Source organism: Temnothorax nylanderi, unplaced genomic scaffold, assembly GCF_030848795.1.
Source record: "Temnothorax nylanderi isolate EJ_2023f unplaced genomic scaffold, tnyl_v1.0 TNYL_tig0004_pilon, whole genome shotgun sequence".
Taxonomy (NCBI): domain Eukaryota; kingdom Metazoa; phylum Arthropoda; class Insecta; order Hymenoptera; family Formicidae; genus Temnothorax; species Temnothorax nylanderi.
In genome coordinates this window covers 2,011,257-2,031,931 of record NW_027249066.1, presented here as the reverse complement: position 1 = coordinate 2,031,931, position 20,675 = coordinate 2,011,257, and the positions used below count along the sequence as shown (strand labels likewise).

Here is a 20,675-nt window from a genome sequence, read left to right as displayed (position 1 = left end):
GTTTTTAGACTCTTTAGACTCTTGTAATTTTCGATATCTATATTTTGCTGTATAAACAATTATGAAGTACAATAATATAGGTATAATACATTTCCACATTTTGATCATTCTGCGATAAAGATACGAAAAGACTTCCAGATCTAGTACACGTGAAAAAAATGATGTATTAACAGCATTAGTCTAATTGGAAATAATCTTATTAATTCAATACATCATGCTCTTGTTTTAATAAAATAAATATTTGTTTCACTAATACTGTTATTGTATTAACAAGATTATTAGATTTAATGCTATTAATACTTTTTTTTCACCTTGTATCCTACACATTTAATTTGCAGATATACATATAATTGATATAATAAAGATATTTGCAGAATTAAAGCTCTTGTTTTGAAATCGTTTTCTTATTTTCTACTTTTTCACGAGATAAAATTTGTAAAACCACAAAACTCGATGTTCTTTATCGCGGACAATCATTTAATATCGAAAAATTATCATCACTCACGAAGCTTCATTAGGGGACATCCATTATTTATGGAAATGAATCGTCGTCGTAAAAGAAGGAAAGAAGCCCGTCGTCCTAGGTTCTATCAACAAGGTGGCAAGTCTAACGCCGTCGCCGTTGTCGTCACTGAAAGATAGGGCACGCGCGATGCACTAACGAGATACAGTCATTAGACGTATTTAGTTTACGAGCGTGGCGGGAGGATCCCTGATGGGCAAAAATTCAATAGACCTCCATACGATAGAACACGGTTCGCTGGCACTGTTAAACGGTCCTCCACTCACGTAATGCTCCGCCACTTATAACGGACGGAAGACGTAGGAGAGAAAGAAGAAGATTGGACAGCCAGATATTATATAAGTTTTATAACCGGGCCGAGCACCCCCTCATGAACGCCCTTCTATCTTCCCGCTGCCGGCAGCGTTGTTGTTTTCGATTTGCGGCGAGACATTCATTATCGTCGATAACTGATCTTCGAGAAATTCTCGATTTGTTTCGGAAAGCTTGAAAAATTTGTGATTATCCACTTCTAAAATATCGTAAATTAGATGATATTTGATCGTAGCCTATTTGATTCGGATGGAATATATTACGTACAACTTATATTCTACTTAGTTTTCTCATCTAGTTTTATTGAGACTATGTCGTTATCAAGAAGAAAACTGATCTGGATTTTCAATTTTAAGTATTAAAATGTAAAAGAGACTGCGCAAACTGAAGAAAGCACGCGTATTACGAACGCCGAACGCCATACTTCGATATCACAAGAAACTTTGACGTTAGCGAAATTGTTCCGCTGACTGTACGTAAATGGAATAATATTTATCGTTGACCTACCGCGCACAAACTTTTCGCACAATGTCATCTCGGTTGATCTCGCATCCCCGCAGCTCGCGGGGGTGCGTGACGTTCGTCGACGGCGATGGTCGCCCATATATATATCGCTTCACTTTTCCTTTTTGTGTTCGATTTTCCCTTCGCTCCACTTTCGCAGCTAGTGAGCGTGCACGTAACCACGGGCCGGTAATTTGCGAAAGTACGAACGTCTGCTCAGACGGAGGGACGACTCGCGGAATATAAGAACGCGGGACTTGTTGCTGGTTCCAAGCGGCAGCCCGGAGTCCCGCAATATACCGGAGGAATTCGATGGTTTATTGGCTTTCCTTGGACGTGGTAGAACAACGGGCGGAAGAAGAGGAAGGAGAAACGGCGGCGGGCGGAAGGAGCGCGGCGAAAAAGGAAGAGAAATGGCAGCGGGAGAAATAGAAAGGATGAACGGTGGATAGAGAAGGAGAGAAAGGGAGAGCGGTGCGAGGGAAAGAAACGAAAGGAGCGAGACTGGTGACTATAGACCGCGGCGTCGGCTTGTTTATGGGAGTGCCGATGCGCACCATCTGCTCAAAAAGACTTGTTGTTCTAAATGTGTACACTTCGCGTGCACCGACCGATGTGCACAGACCAGTTGGCACAACGAAATCACCGATCGTATCTTACTCCGCTTCTACGCTTCGGTCGCAGGTAGAGCGTAGGTCACCGCTCTCTCATTTTTCGACAAACGCCAGTTGAGGGGGAGACCGTCTCGCAACGACGATTAACTTGTCGTCACGGCTATTCTGGGACTACAAATTTCGTTTTGTTTCGAGCGAGTTACACGCCGCCGATTGCACAGGAGGCGGAGACACGCGTGGCCGTTTGACGAACAACGTTGTATGACGAACTCTCTTCTCGTTTCCCAAGCCTGAACAGATTGCGCATTTAAGCATGTTTACGGCGACATCGGATGTATATAATTATCGGCCTTTAGGAAGCCTTAAAAGTAATTAAGCGTGTTAACTCTATAAGCGGGTAATATCGCGTTACTCCGACTCCTTTCGTCGACATCGTCAGTTCCTCGCGCCGAAGGTAGCTCAACGTCGTCGTCGTCGTGGCGGCCTCGGGCACGCGTCCGGGTATAAGGAGGTCCATTCGCGTGGACAAGAACGGCAGTTGAGGACAAACGTGCCACGCGCGCCTTCGACGCGGGTGATGGTGTTCTCTCCCTCCGGGGAAAACAAAGAAGGCTCTAAACAGCAGGCTCGGGTGGAGAGGAGTTTCCAGCGAGCGCCTCGCGCACAATGGCACAGTTAGGGTTACAAGCTTCTTGACGAGTTGCCAAGTCGCGTCGTTGACGGCGAGCCCTCTCCTTTGTCGCCGTCGCCAGTTAGACGTTGCGCGACGGTGACAATCGCTCCTGCGAGCGACGACGACGACGACGGCAGTTCGGCGCGGCGCGGCGGAGGAGGCGACGCTGGCGGCGTCGACGTCGGGCGTCGTCGTCGCCTTCGACGGCACAAAGTACCCGCCACCCGCTTCCCTTCTGCCCGCTTGGCGAGCCAGCCACCCGACGACCGCACGTCGGCGTTTGATCCGCTGGCCGGAATTGAAACGGAGCCAATGAATCTACCAAGCGGGATTGCGATCCTGGAGAAATCAAACCCCGGAGGATATCGCCTCGTCCGAGGCGCTTATTCCTTTTCTTGTCTCGCCAGGCGGGGGAAGAAAAAGTTTGCCGACTGTGTGAGAGCGATGGGAGGATATACCTTCTTCGATGAGGCGGATTTAAGTACCTTTATTTTCTTTGCTCCCCGTGATGGCATTTCTCGTTGGCGTTCGTGATTCACGCAGCTGTACTTGTGCTATACGATCATATACTTTGTGTGTCTGATGTAGAGCGAATTAAAGAGAGAGAGAGAGAGAGATACGCTAAAAGAAAGACTACTACTTTTCGAGATTACTAGAATCGTTTTGTAAAAGCGACCTACTTGGATGAGATACAATATGGATTAGCCTTATCGAGTATTCGATAAAGTCATCCTATTTTTACACTTGCTTGTCATCTTTTCGTTTTGGCCTCGATATGATTGTTAATTTCCCTTCGTGGAAGCGTTAGGAAATAGTCCGAGTATCTTATCAGAAAATCGCGTTACCGATATACGCAAAGAAGCAACGACATTGCCGCCGCGCGACTTGGGATTCCGCGGCGGTATTTCAGCCGTGAATTATCGAAATTGCACTTTAAGTCGAATCTGATTCCACCGGAGTAAGCCGAAGCCCGAGCGATTCCAGAAAACGTGTCCGCTTTACCTTGTTGAGATCTCGCGCCGCCGCAAAAAGAGAATCCAGGCGGTTTTATACCCACACACGAAGAAGCCCGGAACACACAACGGCTATACGTACGCTATACGGTTGCGGTCGCGAGGACATAGGTATATGTACACACGTCTACGTGAAGGTACCCGCGGACAGATGCCGGAATGGAAGTCGAGCTTTGGGAAAGCCACGCACGTAGCCGCGGGGGATAGAGGCGGCCGTAGGTTGGCTTGGCAATGATCGCCACCCGGTGACTGTGCCAGCCATTAACAGACACGTGTCTCTATCTGGTCCTTGCGCTAGAATCGCGAGATTTATCGCCTAGAACGACACGTCGCGCCGCCGAAGACTCGAGTGTATTTTTATCACGCGTCATCGATCGCTCGCGTGTTAGTTTCTCGTCGACAGACTCGTATGTGCGCACATCAGCCAGTTGATCGTTGTTGACTTCGTATTTAGAGCATTAGACCATTAGAGCGTTTCCATTGAATGTAAGGCACTTCACACGCGATATTCTGTGTTTCTCCAAAGAACTGACTTGCCAAACTTGCTTCTTTTGAGCTTTCGAACAGATCGAGTTTATCTTTAATTATCATTAAACGGCTGTCTGAAGTTCGAAATCATAAGACACATCTGCGTACTAAACTCTAGTACAAGATCTACTGGAGCAGCAGATGTTTCCAGACAGTGAAGGTACTTTCTTCCACGAACAGTCTCTCGGTATTATATATGTGATAGAAGAAAATAGAAAAAAAATTATATCTTTCGAAGAAACGCTTTGATAGATATGTCAAATCGCGAATAGATCCTCTATTTTGCGAGGCGAACCAATTGTGAATTTGTAGTCGCAGATATGTTCTTTTAAACGGGAACGGCTATTAGTAGCACGCGTTGCCAAATCTCCGTCAATCACATAAGTTTCCTCGAACCGCACGGCCGCAATCAATATCGCCGCCAATATCAGTTTTCAAAGGATACAATCGTATCTGCAAACTTATTGTTATCGCGATAACAGCATCGCGCTCTCGGCTACGCTGGGTGGTTTAATGTTATGCGTTCGCAAATAACGGCGCGATTCATTTTAGCAGCAGAGCCCCGCAGTGGTTTGTCAATGGCTCGATAGCGGCGTCGGCGCTCGGCTGTTCCGGTCATTAAAACTTGATCCATCGAACTATTTGTCCGTCCGTACACGCTGGCAATCCCGAAAGTCTCGTTTTTCACGATATCGCCTCCCTGACGTGGAGCTCTCGTTCACATTTTTTATGCGGCCGCCTATACATCATCGTAACGGTGAAAGCGAAGCGCGACAGATAATTCACGTGGAGCCCGGACAGCGCTCGTAAAGCTGATAAAAGTGGCAGAATGACTTATTTTAATTGAAACGTTCGTAATCATTTCGCGATTGATCTGTGTTTACGAGCGCGACACGGAACAAATGGGCCATAATGTCACCATACCATAATAATATTGATGCAAAAATATCGATGTCTCACAAATATTGTAAAATAGAACGTCATTCGGCTTTATTATCGATTTTTTGATCAAGGCCAAGATTATGCTAATTTTTATATTACATAATCATGTTTATTTGGATAATAATGGAACTTTTGACTATAAATATGTACTACATTGACCGAGAGCTACATCAATATCTACTGAATAATTAAATAACTCCGCAAAACACGATTCGCGTATTAATCTGTTAAAATATATTTCAAAATTGAATTTGCGGTTTCTATTTCTAAATCTTGCTATTCTCTCCCTTCACTTTCTTCCTCTATAGTGAGTTTTGGTTAGCGATACGAATCGAACATGCTCGATACTATTGTGGCTTTTATTGTCATGCAAAAGTTCGAGCTTATGCTCGATGTGGAGCAATTCAGCAGTCGGTTGGACACAATAGACCGGACAGTCGACCCGCTACAAAATATGCAAATTCGGCCGACGTCGGAGCCGGCCTGACAAAAACAATAAACGCGAACGATTGCATGTGTTCATACATCGATGGATTCATAAAAATATCCATACGAACAGGGGCACGGATAGAAAGGGACCGAGAATGGTGGTCGGGATGGGCCAAAGAGGAAAGAGAAAACGCCGCACGGTGGAAGTACAATATTATTTAGCCGCAGTGTGAAACCGTCCGCCCGTTACATTCTCTACGGATTGACTACTAGCGAATTTACGGAAGAGAACGAGGCGTTTTCCTATTATGTAGCGAATAGAAATAACGATAGAGAGAGAGAAAGAGAGAGGGGGGGGGGGAGAGATGCTTTACACTTATTTGTATGTAATATTTTTTACATGTATATTATACATATATACCGATTTAAGAAATTGCAGTATAAAGCGTATATGTATAGATATTTGAATAATATTTATTACGGGAATAAATATAGTTTGTAACTAACATTAAACAGTCTTTTATATCTGCCGTTTTTAATTTTGAGGTCTGTATGAAACTTTTTTGCGACTTGCTTGTAGTTTAATGGCATCCTTTTTTAGACTTGGTCTTCAAACCGTCTTTATCTTGCCGGGTGACGTTCTATTTAGGCCACACTTTTCCAAAAGTATCCGCCTAAGGCACACTTGCTCCAATTTTTGTCTCTCCGACACAGTTTAACTGTTCGTTTTTCTCTGAACTTTTTTAACGTCCCTTTAAACTTTTCTTTCAATCTGTTAAAGATTTTATCGTTTGACGATATATCCTGACGAGAATTTTTTGTCTAGTTTTTTCTATTGTTAATTTATTTCACAGTTTAATCTAAAAAAGAATTAAATAAAAATAGATAGCTAGATTGACAGATTTAAGATCGTTATTGTAGCTGCCACGATTATATCAATTTTAATTTCAATTAAGTATTAATTAAAAACTAATTAGAGAGTTGAAAATAATTGTGAACAAAAAATTACATTTAATTCAATTCTATTTTAAAAAATTCGGTTTTCTATATTCGATGGAAAATCTATAATTGCACAATTTTAACGCGCATATATATTGGTGTATTGACATCGGGCAAAAATATGCGTCGACAGGTCCTGTTAGAAGCATTTGACCATTTGTTCCATCAAGTGCGCCGAACCTATCTTCACCTTATCTCGTCGAAAATCATCACCACTACAAATCGCGTGACGAGCGAGAAACGTTCGACGAGAACACCCGAGTGAATTCCGAGGATGCAACCTCTCCCTCGCAGTGACGGGTGGGAATAAAAATGGCGCGCAGATTGGGGAACGGATAGAGAGAAGCGAATCGTTGTCGAGTCCCACAGGCCGATTTGACGGGTTCGTTCCCTTGATGTTTCATCCGTCCGCACGCTGCCCTCCGCTGCCTCTCGCCATTTCGACCATTTGCTACCGTCGCTTGTAAATATGAGCGGTCCTTCATTCGGACAGAGAGCAATAGCCCTAACAACGTCTTCCTGCCACCGTGCGCCGGGATGCCCGTTCAGGGAGACGGCGGTTTCCCTCCGTTAGAGAATGTACCGCCATTCCTTTCCTCAGGGCGGTAGAAACTGCGAAAAGAGAGAAGCGGCCGGGGAGTGGACGACGAAAGGGACGCGGCGTGAAAGAGAGAGCGCGAGGAAGGAAAGTCCCCCGACAATCAACGTCTATGGCGCCGCGCCATCGTTCTTCCCATTTTACGTGGTGTCGTAAAAGATGCTTGTTACGAGCGGCGAACGGACAAAATGACGGATCGTAATAAGTTCTCGTTCAGCCGATGACGGCGGTGTAGGCCGGGCTCGCCGAGGTCCGAGACAACGCCGCTCATAAATGACCAGGATAACTGAAAATGATGAACAAATAATTTAGTCGTTCGTCTTGCATTAGCATGATATGCGTAATATAAGTAAATATGTGTAACACGTATACATATTAAAGTACGGAACATTGAAGCACAACGATATTATTAACATACGGCGTCTAACATACGCGTATGATATTCCGCAATCTGGATACGTACCATCTGCGTTCATAAATTTTAAATTTACGCTTAAGATCGCGCATTACATGAATTCTCACAATTTTAATCATTAGACACTTTTAACGTCACAAAATGTGATTTATTTTCTATCTGTTTCTTCGTGGTTAGACAAATTGCAGCGTAATAAAGTTTTATAGCACGCCTCGGTTGCGTGCGGGGTAGCCGGTACCTTCTACATACATATACGTATACACGCATTTATAAAGACATGCGCGTCCGTTGTGCTTGTGTGTCCGTATAAATTGCCGAGCTCACTTAGCCGGCCAAATTTATTCCAATCCCGTAATCCACGCCTATTCATATAGATGCAAATCGGAGAAACGTGTGCCAAATTCGTACGCATCCTTCTGGAAACGAGATATCTCGTGGGGGAAGGATAGCCTACCCCGTAGTCCACTGTACGAGCCATGCCGAGAATGAATTAATCCTTGCTGAGAGGAAAGAGGGTCGGGGGGGGGAGGGAGGGGAGAGAAGCGCGACCTGAGTAAGAGCCGGTGTAATACAACGCATTGTCATGGTCCCACTGGAAGCCAACACATTCGGGCTTTCGAACATTATACACCGCGCGAATATTACGATACGCGACGTACCGGCTCGTCCTGACCATCGTGAATTATTAAATGCCCGAATTAAATGCCGCGCACGGTCATTAAACTGGCATAAGTTACACTTGTGTTCTAGCGGCCGCCGATGAAATATTAAGCCGGAATTCTACAATGACGAATATATCACGGGCGGACTCTATTATATCCGCAATATCCGTTTGTTTGCGATCTCCCATGTTACTTTGCACTATGCAATGTACTCTATGTACGCGCATTTATAGGAAGAGACAGATATATGTATTTCTTTCAACACTATCCCGAAAATTATATTATTCTATCTATATCTCGATTGCGTCTCTAGAATTAATCTGATATTTATATCTGACGTCGGTGTTGGAAAGACCAACGAATTACCTGTAAGACACATTTCCATCGACACACGGTAGGCGCAGCTCAAGATGTCTGGGGAAATGAAGCTATGCGGGTCGGACCCGTTTCATCTTCCTGCAAATAATTTAATCCTGGCTAAGTACATATTTATGTCTGTACATAGGTAACGCGTAGGTAGCGAAGGGCTGTAGATATAAAGGCGAAATACATGGCTCGAACTATGTGCTCGCCATTCTATATAGTAAAACGCCGCGTCACGCGGCTTGGTGTCATTAAAATTAAAAAACGCATTTTTAAAGAGCTTAATTGAAGAGATAGCATAGGCCGGTTGGATATCAATTTTTCTTTTAGAAACATGCTTCTTTATTCGGGAACCATTCGCGATATCGAACATTTCTTTTCTCTTTCCCTTTATGCATCTTACTTCTCGTCTCCATTCTATCGTCTTTTTCTTCCATGACGATATACTGTGCGGGCAAAGTAGTTGAAATTGGACGTGGCAGTGTATCCAAGACGCTTCTGAATATCCGAGTTTTCTCGGAGATTTTCCGAGCGTAGTATTTAATTTGGTCGTTGTAAGAAGAAGCGGATGGGCAGAGCAAAGGAAAAGATAAAGAGGAGGGAAAATAGAGAAGAAACGAGACAGAGAGAAAGATAAGGAACCAGAAAGAAGATTAAGATAAAAAGAAAATAGAAGAAGAAGAGTGAGAGTGAGAGAGAGAGGGGGGGAGAGGAGAGAGAGAGAGAGAGAGAGAGAGAGAGAGAGAGAGAGAGAGAGAGAGAGAGAGAGAGAGAGAGAGAGAGAGAGAGAGAGAGAGAGAGAGAGAGAGAGAGAGAGAGAGAAGGGAGAGGTCTTGCTTGCGACGAAAACGTTTCGGCAGCCTTTACGGAGACTTAATAACTTTGTAGATGGACTATTTTTACATTTCTACCATTCGTGACTTTCAAAACCCAGGTTTAAAGTAAGCGTCGCGCTCTGCCTGTGAGTGTCGCGCTTTGAATAAAAATTGCCTTCAATGGGAGCATTTTACGTTAATGCTCTGCTCTCTCAGAGACTTATTTATAATGAAGAAAACGCGGGGTGAAGAAAGCAGAACAGAAATGCTGAAGAAGGCGTGGGCCAGCGCTGATTTATTAATAATTGCAATAGGGTTAATTAGATGGAATGTTCAAAATATCAGGTTTTAAATCGTTCCGCAGGGATGACTGATCTGCACAATCATTTGGGTTTAACGAACTTACGGATTCCAGCTCAAATTTTAGACACATATATTTACACGTTATATACACTCATATACACATATTTTTATAAATATTAGTGCAATTAACATTTGAAGAAAAGTGATATTTTTTTAAATAACCACCATAATAATTGTAAGAATTTTACAGAATTTTTTAATTATTTTTTGAGACATTTCGTTCGTATTTTATTACAAAACAGCAAAAGAACGATCCAACAAACGATGTCACTTATAGCGCGCTTAATAATTTTTCTGACATGATTCAGTAGAATCGTCGATTTGGATATTGATTGACTGAACTGACCGGTCTATTTCTATCCACCGTGGGTCAAAAGCATTTCTCAAAGGCCGACAATCTTTGACCGAGTTCCTTTGATCGGATCCGGAACAGAGGTTTGCGACGAGAACGATTTCACAGGTCGTATGACACTGTATCACATAGGCCCAATGGAGGGACCGTACCAATAGCTGTGGTAAAGCTAGGTGAAGTTAGGCACGAATTTTTTTCAAGAAGTAAAAGGAGTGTATCAAATAAAAAAGTACATATATTTCCATTCGGCTGTTTATGATCGTGAGAAATCGTGCCTGAAAACTTCGATCAAACCTCTTTAACGAAGAGTCCTCTGCCCAGCGCCGCGAAATCAGCCAGCTTTTACGGCGTTTTTCTTCGCAAACATCGCAAACAATTGTCGCGTAGGTAGGTTGATGGCACAGAATACCACAGAGCAGGTCCGTCGTTCCGTTTCGTGCGACCACTTCACTTATGCGCACTCGGCGGCTTTATGGACCGAGACTTGGCGGTTACGGTAGCACGAGTCTTCTTTCTCGCTTCCTTTTCCCCCGTCTTCGCGAGGGAAACTTCAAACTGTTGCGACGTTACGAGGCTAACTTTCGCGAAGTGCCGAGGAGAATAGAATTAACTCGACGTCTGATAATAGCGCGGTTGCTAATCGCCGGGAACGACCGACAAAGACGAAATAGGAACGGATGAATATTCATTCGCGATCAGCGACGCGGAAGTCTGAGCGTGTGGTCTCGTAATGTATGCATTCGCGACGTACGTTCCTCGGCTCGAACGACAGCGGCGGCGGCGGCCTGACATAGAACGTGGTAAGTCGTCCCGCGAATCGGACGAGAGAGCGATCACCTTCTTAAAATAGCAAATACCCTTCGCCGCGCCAGTCGGCCGGGCGAATGCAGCAGGCGTAGGACACATGGCAGCGGGGGAGGACAACCTGCTGTTATCGATATTCAAAAAGCCCCGTTTTCGACGCGGGGTATGTCCGGTATGTTGGCGATAAATGCCGATACACTCCGCGGACGAAACATCAACCTTCGTAGAGTCGGCGCTACCTAGCCGCGGTTATTTGCATATTTCAATTTCCTCTGCGCAATACCGAGGGGGTGCCGTCGACGTGGCGGCTGAAATACACGGACGTTGAAATACTCGCATAACCTCGCGCGCGCGCGCACATATTCACTCACTCTCCACCCATCTCCACCTTTTCCACGTTTGTGTGCGTGCGACGGTATATCGCGAAGATCCAACGGAGAAAATTTCGTTGTTATGGACAACCATTACCACGCCGGGATATGTAAGTACACGCACACTAGCGCAGAGCTCTTTCGAGACGTGTTGGTGTACCTCCCACGTGTATAAAGTCGCGATACGCTCGTACACACGTTGCGGTGGCTATGTGTATGTATACCGTCAGTTAGAAACGCTTCTCGTTCCGCCCCGCCGCGGCTATATTATCTGCGTCCCTATTATAAAAGTCATTTCGCAGGACACTCTTCCCTGTCCATTGTACCGGTGCATTTCAATTTTCGCCCAAGATGCAAATTTCACCTCCGCGTGGTCCCGATGCAGGGACGACGATTTCCGTATACTATAACGGGTGATGTGTGTGGGTGCGGCCGGTGGGTGAGTCTGCCGGAGGCTCGTTTCGTTTCAATTCATTAGGAGAACCATAAAATCCTCATTCCCGGACTGCCTAGTACCTGGTTAAGAGCAATTTGGTTGGCGCGACGCGCTCTTTCTTCGACTCCCGTGGTCGGGAAACTTTTCATTCCTGTTCACCGTGTCACTTGGGAGCTTTTACTTTCCAATTTTCGACAAGCAGTGCCGAGGCATGATTCGAGGGTTAAAAGAGTTCGCTCTAGACACCGTCGGATTTAACTTTCGCGCGTTTCTTTTCACTTTGGGATTTTCAACTTTGAACAATACACGCAAATTAGTTTAAAACAGAAAAATTTTTTCCATCCCTCTCCTTGCTCCAAATTTCTCATAAATGCTATTAATTTTTATTTAAAAAGTGTATTACATTTTTACATCGTATGACAGCGAAGAAATATAATAAATGTGTGAAACTGCGATGATCAATATCGAGAATGAGATTATATTATCTTCGAAAAACGCGGGGGGAGCAAATCGGTTAGATTCTTTTCGCAGTATTCGAGATTGCTCGAATGAACGACGTGGATACGCAAAGCCATCCTCCCTCGAAAGGTACGGACCGATATGGGGCATCGGCGGACATCCGACAGCGTGAGAGGGGCGTGAGAGGGGAACGGCGACTGTCGGAAAGTGAGAGAAAGAGAGAGAGAGAGAGAGAGAGATCTCGTTGTATCGATCGGCGTCATAAAATCCATTTTATGACTTGGACGCTGTCCAGTGACTGGTGTATTAGCCGTCGCATTGCCTCGCAAATAAAACGCTCTTCTACTCTTGAACCCCCTTTAACCACCTCGCCTGGCCCTCGTCGACGTCGGACGATGCCATCAACTCTCGTTTGTATCTCTCATCCTGCCTTCTCTCTCTCTTTATCTATATGCCTCTCCCACCTTTCCGCGATACACGTCGGCAGGTTTATAGGCAAAAACTCACAACCTAGACGGTCCTCCTTCACGGTCTCATACCTCTCGGGGTTTTGCCCAGCCTCTTCGCGTACGGTCCACAGCCACGAGAAAAGAACTACTTGATTATCTACTTGCGTTCTTCATGCCTGTTCGACAACGTATTTGCTGCCGCTCGAATCAGCGTAAAACAGTCTATAATCCGGCTCCATTGGATTTGCATGTGTATCCCCGTCATATATTTCTCAAGACGAATGAAAGCTTCTCTTCGAATCGCAGCAGAGTGTGCAACGATGACCTTTTCGCGTATAATACATGGCACTTTTTTTCCTCGCGTTTAAACAATAGCTCCGCTACTATATTATTCCTGATTAGCTTACGTACAAACATTGTTACAAACATTAACAATAACTGCATTGTGCAATGATAAATACCGGCAGAGATTTCGCACCGTTATCATGAAAATTTAACTTTATAATATTTATGTGACATAAATTAAACGCAAGAAGGTAACATAATATCGCATGATATAATACATTCATATATTATAGTATATCGTTCTTATTTTAATGTACGATTTTATATTAAAGAACCTTTTCACACTCTTTATTATTCTATTTTATTTTATATTCTACACTTTATTATCTATATTTTTATATTGTATTAATCTCATTTAATTTGCATATCGCGCTTACCGATACTTACTATCGTCATTTGAGTTTTACATGGTGCATCAATGCAACAACGTGAGAGGAACGCGGCGTGTCGCTACAATGGTCATTGTCGCCTGGACCCGCTGGTGATAATTAACCTCAATTGAATTGAGATCGATAATTAATCTCAATTGAATTAATTAGATTTGCTCGTTGAAAATCAAGCACCTACGAGATACGCGAATCATATATCGGGAACGCACGACGCTGTACGTTCGATGGATAACTTTGATTCACTTTTTGCTCCGTATCTTCATTAGAAACTTACGACGGGAGAAACTTCTCCGCGCATCGATTCGCCGTAGCTTATCCACGTCGTTGTTTCACGCCTTGCATATGTCGTATGTGTACACCTGAAACTTCGTCGCTACACATGCAGATGACTATGCGCATACCCGATGACAAGCTGTTTCATTATCTAGAATCAGTGAATTGTTCCTACACTACCGAATGTATAACTGCTTCATCTGCAATTTGCACCGAGGCCGCGCCGCCACTCGACGCTTCGCTGTCAAGCTAATCGTAAGCCTTATCGTAATTGCCTATGCCGCTAGACGCGACGTGACTACATCGAGGAGGAGGTATATATAGGAATCGCGGCATAATCGTTACCTCTCGCGTTAATTACTCTATATAGCGAGACCAGAATTTATTGGGAAAGACAACTTTCCTATACAAATTCTTTAAATATTCCAGTGACACAATCCAAATATATCTAAACATTTCATTATCTGGTAACTATACGAAACTAAATTAACTCTTTGTATTTTCGCCGAGGTAGTAGCCGGGCTGTCCCAGTTCGAAAATAGATGCCTCAAAAGCGGCTCTCCGATAGCGGAGTAAACAGTACACTCCAAAGTCAAACTTGCCCATCAAACTTGCCCGTGCTGCTATTTACCGCGTTACAAATGTACATCCATTCGTCGGTGAAGTATCTTATTTTCCCCCGAGTGGACCGTATTGCGTCGCCTCGCAGATTGAATTCAGCTGAAAAAGACAAAAGCGGCGGGCGGAGAGATTCATGGCAACGCGCAGCGCGAGGAAACGATTGTCCCTGTTCTTGTCGCGTCGCTGGGAGCTAATTCATCCTCGGGAGGCCCGCGGGGCTTGCGATTTGCCGCCGCGACGAAGTTTTCTATTCCCGCTGGGTATCCGGGTCGCAGAATAGGGGAGCCACGCGCGCGAGTCCCTAATGCAATTAAGATAAGCGCGACCGCGATGTTTATAAATATTTTCGGGCATTTCCGAAATAGCGAGAGCGCTTGGACTACGGGCGTGTGTATTCCCCCGTATCTGACGTAGCGAGGTACCCGCGGCGTCGTGACCGGCCGCAGGCTACCAGCGAACTTTCGGCCATCACGACGCGCGCGTTCCATTCCTCGTTCCTCCAGCGAGAGGGGAAGCTTTTATACGCGGACTTACGCCGGGTTAGGTTGGACGTCGTACGTGCGAATGAGACGTACTGCGGTGTCGGAGATAACCACGCTCTGGACGCGTGCAACGTGCCGCATGAAAAATTACGAGTGCGCGCAGCGCGCCTCACGCTTCTCTTACTTCCTCGTTCTCTCGTTTACACGACGTGACTCTTCAGGGAGTGAAAGACCGCCGGAAGAGAGAGAGAGAGAGAGTGTGTGTGTGTGTATGTGTGTGCATACCGGCGCACTCTCCGCCATCGTCGTGAAACTGCGTCATCGAAGTCCTCGCGCAAGATTAAAATGTCTCAAGTATCACGCTGTAAAACAGTGTGACTTGGAATTGAAATTCCTTCGCGAGTATAAGAAGCAGTGATTTAGCGAATCGTATCGACAGTTTTTACATATGCTAATCAATTAATTTGCTTAAGTAACTTTATACAAATTAAATAATTAACACAAAAGTTGAGCAGACTAAAGACTATGTATGTGTGTGTATTTATGAATTGTATTAAATGCTCTAGTTGTTTTTACAATAATAGAAACGTATCATTACATAATAATGTAACAAGCGGTGTTTTCAAATCACGAGATAATTATTAAGAAGTGAGACGTTCGCGTGTGATATATTTGGGGATGCACTAAGATTGAGATTATATGAGTGTGCGAATGGATTCTCCGCACGTGAGTGTATTTAATGAATTTAATGAATTTCGTAAGTGACAGAATCGCGCTGATAGAGTCGTGTCATAAATATTTGCGCAATCTTGGTTCTTCGGGGTCTGTCCGCGGCTCTTGCGCCGCGCGTGCTTGCTTACATCCATCTCCCTGTGTTGAGATAGTCAAATGGTGATCAGATAGGACCGAGAGGCCCTTTGAATAAATTCTCAGACCGATAGGAAGGCGGTCCCAGGGGGTTTGCTCGACAGTGCGATAGCCGATAATGGTCTGGTTCAGGCACCGTCCAATATTCTCGGGTTAATTACCATCGTTTTAACCCGCTGCGATATCGATGCTATTTCTTAAACCGACTATGGTCTACGAGAATTGACTCTACACACACAAACCTAGATTTTTCAATATCTTTATTCTACGTAACATCAAATTCTAATTAACGCCTTATTGATACGGATAACAATTGTCTTCGTACATTTGTCTCCTGCGAATCAAGTCAAAATTATATATAACAGGTATATTACTTCACGACAAAGGTTTTCGCCTAAATTGACCCGATTCTTGACCCGATAAGAGACGGTACACTTTATGTAAATTATAAGCATGTATATAATTTTACGGTAGCGGATAAGAGCGGTAAGCAGCATATGAACTTCTGAAGTACGACTAATACCGGGCTATTTATATCAACCGCGAGATAACGATTCTAGAGTGTTGCGCGAGGCTTGCGTGAGCGCGACGTCGGCGGGTGGTGTGGGTGGGTTGTTTCCGTCGCTACATCGATATTACTATCTGACGAAGATGATAGCGTAGCGAAACTCGCATAACGTGTTCTGCGGGGCGCGATTAAGCGACGTGTTTTACGAGTATAGCGGTATATCGCGCGCGGGAATCGAAACGCGTCGCGCGAGTGATGAATTCCCGGGGGACGTCCCCGTAGAAATTATTCTCCCGTCGTTGACAAAATCAATGGCCGAAATCTCGGCGGGCCGGTTTTTTGACCGGTGACCGAGCCGGCGGGCGACGCGAGGACGTCATCGTCATCGGTGGGAACGTCATGTTTATTTCTGCGCGACAACGCGCGCTCGCAGTTTCATGCAGTACGGTCGATTCGCGACTGCGTGAGATCCGTACATTTCCGGGGCGCGAATACGGCTCGGTCCTCGTGTTTTGCACGTCGCGCGTCATAAAGATTGCAGCGTAAAAGTTTCGCGAATGTATGCCGCGTCGGCAATTACGCAGCGAGAACTTTCCACCGGCCCGTCTAATTACGATAACACATTGACTCGCGTCACGTAATTGCGGTGCGCCGCGAGCACAACGGGAGAGATCACGTTATCCACAAATCGACCTTAGACTCGGGCGGCAAGTATAAAACTTTTATTTCGACGGATCTCTCGACCACCAGCTGTGCAAAAAGCTTTGCGTTTTACGTTGCGCGACCGGTCGCCGATAAACCTCGTCTCGCACAAGCACGTCGTAATATTTCTCTAAGTGATTACACCCCGAATTCTCGCGTGCCTGCGTGTCGCTCTCGATACCTTTGTGATAAAGGGGTACGTAAAGAGCTCTCGCGGATGCTATGTCGTAGCGAAACCGCGGGCTAATCTCTTCGCAAGAGATAAGGTTTATGTTTTTTTTTTCTTTTCGTTTTCAGGCTGTGCGTTCCTCACCTACTACAGCCGTGACAGCGCAATCAGCGCCCAGAACGCTCTGCATGAGAAGCGGACTTTACCAGGGGTGAGTGTTTACAACGTTTACTGCAAGCAGTTTACCTACTTTTCAACCAATTATATTCCATTAATGCCACCTCATTCCGTGTTGCGCCCCACCGGCGGAAATCTTATCTCGGTCTCGCTTAATAAGCGCTCTCTCGTTAGTCCGCCATACTGCGAGCGTGCGCCCGCTCGCCGTGACTTGGGGACGTAGCACCACCGAACTCTCGAAGAGAGGCGATATATTTTTCTTAATCGCAAAGTTCCATCGACGCGTAGCGTATGCGCGACGTTTCGAGATACGGGGGGTATCGCAACCCAAAATTGTTCGGCATTACGAATACGCGATACGCGTGAATTAGCTGTCGAGAGACGCCGACGACGCTGCATTCGTTTTGCCGCGAGACCGTTTGGAGCGGCTCCAAGTTTGCGGGCGAGACTTCGAAATATCGATTTATTTAGTCTCCGATTTCCGTCTATACCTCATAGAACGGCCATCGAGCGTACGCACGACAGATGCTATAATTTTTAATCGAGATGCGTTTCGCGCGGAAAAAAAAGTGCCGGACACCGACAGTAACGGATACTTATCGCCGTATGCCGTTTCTCCGACTAATTTCGGCGATTCGGGATATTAAAATGGCCCGACGTGACGAGTTAATCTCTTAACGCCGAGAGTCCGTTTAGGGGAGGAAGGGTGGCGGGCGGTCGGGTAAAGGGAAGGAGCGCGATCGCGGGGATGGCACTGACGCGGCGAGTCCGCGATGTATCATCAGACTTTCTGTGTGGGATACCCTGCAAATGCCAGGACCGGATACGCGCGTTCTTATACCCCTTTCCTGGTATTACAAAAATCTCGCATTCCTCTTTATTGCAATTGGGAGGGATCGGAGGATGCACATCCTCGCGTATTCGCATTCGCCTAAGTCGCGGACGAAGAAACTCGGTCTCAAAGGCACAGAGTAAAGACAAAAAAAAATAAACTGCATCATAATCGTATGGTTCGAACACGGTGTGGATAGTTCTCTCTCTTTCTTTCTTCCCTCCATATTTATGGCGAGTAATGTCGTAAATAACGCTGGACGTACGCCGTTATCCTCGCCGTCCGAGTTGCTAACTCGACGTAGCTCTCCCTCGTACGGTGTTAGAAAGTTACGATATCTTCGGGACGTTCGAGATATTTTCACCGGACATTTATCGCGTCCGTAACACGTGATACTTTGGCCTCGTATATATCGGCGTCCTTTTCTCGCGTAATGTGATTGATCGTGAATTATATCTCTTAAATCTACTTTTTATAGTTAAATCCCCCTTCGTGTTGCGCGAGGTCCCTCCCGGAGGCCTGTGCGAGTTGCCAAAACTCCTGAAATTTTCCATCGATCGTGGCCCCGGAGGCCGAGCCACGGCGCATCGCCGGCACTGAATGCTGCTTAACTGCCAGAGCGGTGCCAACATGCCCCTTCCCATTATCTGAGCTACCCCTTGGAAGTCCGTAGCGAGTACTGGCGTTATGTTTCGTTAATCTATCCCCCGAAACAACGCTGCTATGGTCTTGGCACGGCTGCCAGCGGAAATCGTTTTAAATGTTATGCCGAGGGATGTGCGTCAGGGGGGGAGGGGGGAGGATACGGTTGAGTTATGACTTTATGAAGAGGCAGACGCACGTACGCGCGCGTACGCCGACGGGGATTTTTTTTTCTCCTTTTGCATGCACGCGGTTTCCGCGTGTTGGCCGCCCGCGAGATATATCTGAAAAAAATCTGCACGTCCGATTCCCGTGATATATGCGTCGCGACGAAACCGCTCTGTCCGAAATTGCGCGGTTTAGTCCACAATCCGACGACAGAAATATATATCGTTTTTCGTTGCGTTAACTTTGGAACTCTGGCCGATGGAATTTTTACGGTTCGACGGCATGCACTCGATAATGTATCTTTCAATTAAAATCAAAACGTCTTTCATTTAAAACAGCGACAGAAAAGTAGGTTTTCGAAAGTTTGCGGTACTTAATCACATTTCTCTTTCGACGTAACGATATCGCGAAACGACATATATTTATAACTTCCGCAGGGATGACTGATCTGCAGTCATTAGGGTTTAGCGAACTCACGAACCCGTGCTCAATACATCACGGTCATTCACACACATTTACATATTGCAAATGACATATACGCGTTTTATGAGTGAGAATGCAATAAACATTTGAGAAAAAATGAAAGGAAGATGCAAAATAATTTGAGAATAATAAAAAGAGGATAGAAACAGTAATAAAAACCAAATGTATATACGTGTTTAATATACGAAGAAGAATAACAAGAGCTTAAGCTCATTTTTTTATATCCATTAATTTGAAATATATATTTGACAAAATAAAATTCAAATTTAGAAGCGCCATTCAAATTTTGCTATCACGATACCGAGTTAACTAGCACATATATGAACAGCTGCCTTTGACTGTTGTGCCATTGGCATGTATTCATCCTTCTGTCGCGTTTGCTGTGTCTCGATAAGATAGGGCCAGAATGATATTTAAACAGATGCTCGTCAGGGACTGGCGGATTTTACTTTGATCAACGCGCATCGGGTCTAGGATCTCTCAGCTCTTCTCGCTAATTCGAACTCATCGCTCGAGCTTGTAGAGATTGCAATCTCAGCGTAAAGTTGCATAAAGTTACGTAACGCGTTGCGCTATGTATGCATAAGTCACGTCTCAGCCCGATCACATTAAAACACTTCGGCCGAGAACGGCGATGGTTATGCAAATCTTAATCTAGCGCTTATATTCACCGAGGCGGTTTTACGAGCCGGCTCCACGATGGCGATGGGGTGGCGCGGAGCCTTCCTCCGAGATGCCGATTTCATTCATTGGTACGGCTCTTGTAAACGCGGCTAAACGCGACTAAACACCCGCGTCGGCAATATGCACGATGCAACGCGCTCGTTTGCCGATCCGGACCTCGAGCCGAGTCGTAATATCCGAATACACCTGAGACCATAACTCGGCCGAGCAACGGACCCTTCATAAACACAGATCCCGTGTAGCCGAGGCAGCGCTGCTGCTGCGCAAGCAATAACAATGCCGCCGGCCAACGTCGTCTATACTTAGCTCGCGCTTACTGCGGAAGCGATCGTTGCACGTGCGCACGCGCCCGTTCGCGCGCACGCGAGGAACAGAAAGCGACAGAGAAAGTATTTGGGCGCCCCGCTTCCGGCCGCTTTCCGTAATACTTCTCTAGCGCGGCTTGACGTGGCGTGTCAAACTTGTTGCTATACATACGTCCGATGATTCAGATCCCCCGTTCCTTCCTTGAACGCTAAATTTAATGGCGCGTATACGCTTCGACTTTCGTCCGCGATACCGCAGACCTCACCGCCGTATTTATCAACATCGTCATTAAGCGAACTGCATGTAAAATAACAGTTACGTCACTCGGCATCGTCGAAAATTATATATATATATATATATATATATATATATATATCTGCGGAAAAAGGAAAACGATTCGCTT

At 45.4% G+C, this 20,675-nt stretch overlaps 1 protein-coding gene and 1 long non-coding RNA gene across 11 annotated transcripts in view; one reads left to right on the top strand and one right to left on the bottom strand.

Moving 5' to 3' along the window:
* LOC139773910 (uncharacterized) overlaps positions 1-20,675 on the top strand; it is a 394,169-nt gene that overhangs the window by 90,556 nt on the left and 282,938 nt on the right. For 8 of the 9 annotated variants that reach the window (XR_011718453.1, XR_011718452.1, XR_011718454.1 and 5 more), the window contains exon 3: positions 17,109-17,191. Coding sequence is in view for 4 of the 9 variants with exons in the window: in XM_071708767.1 (XP_071564868.1) it covers positions 17,109-17,191 (83 nt within the window). In the remaining 5 variants the exon portion in view is untranslated. Of the gene's footprint in view, positions 1-16,505; positions 17,008-17,108; positions 17,192-20,675 lie in introns of those variants that run through there. The other variant, XR_011718466.1, reaches the window with a different exon arrangement.
* The window catches only part of LOC139773944 (uncharacterized), a 146,716-nt gene continuing 132,033 nt past the window's right edge, over positions 5,993-20,675 (bottom strand). Inside the window, exons 1-3 of one of the 2 annotated variants that reach the window (XR_011718475.1) lie at positions 10,400-11,070; positions 8,579-8,668; positions 5,993-7,421 (exon numbers count right to left, since the gene is read on the bottom strand). This is a non-coding gene — a long non-coding RNA (uncharacterized lncRNA). Of the gene's footprint in view, positions 7,422-8,578; positions 8,669-10,399; positions 11,071-20,675 lie in introns of those variants that run through there. The other variant, XR_011718476.1, reaches the window with a different exon arrangement.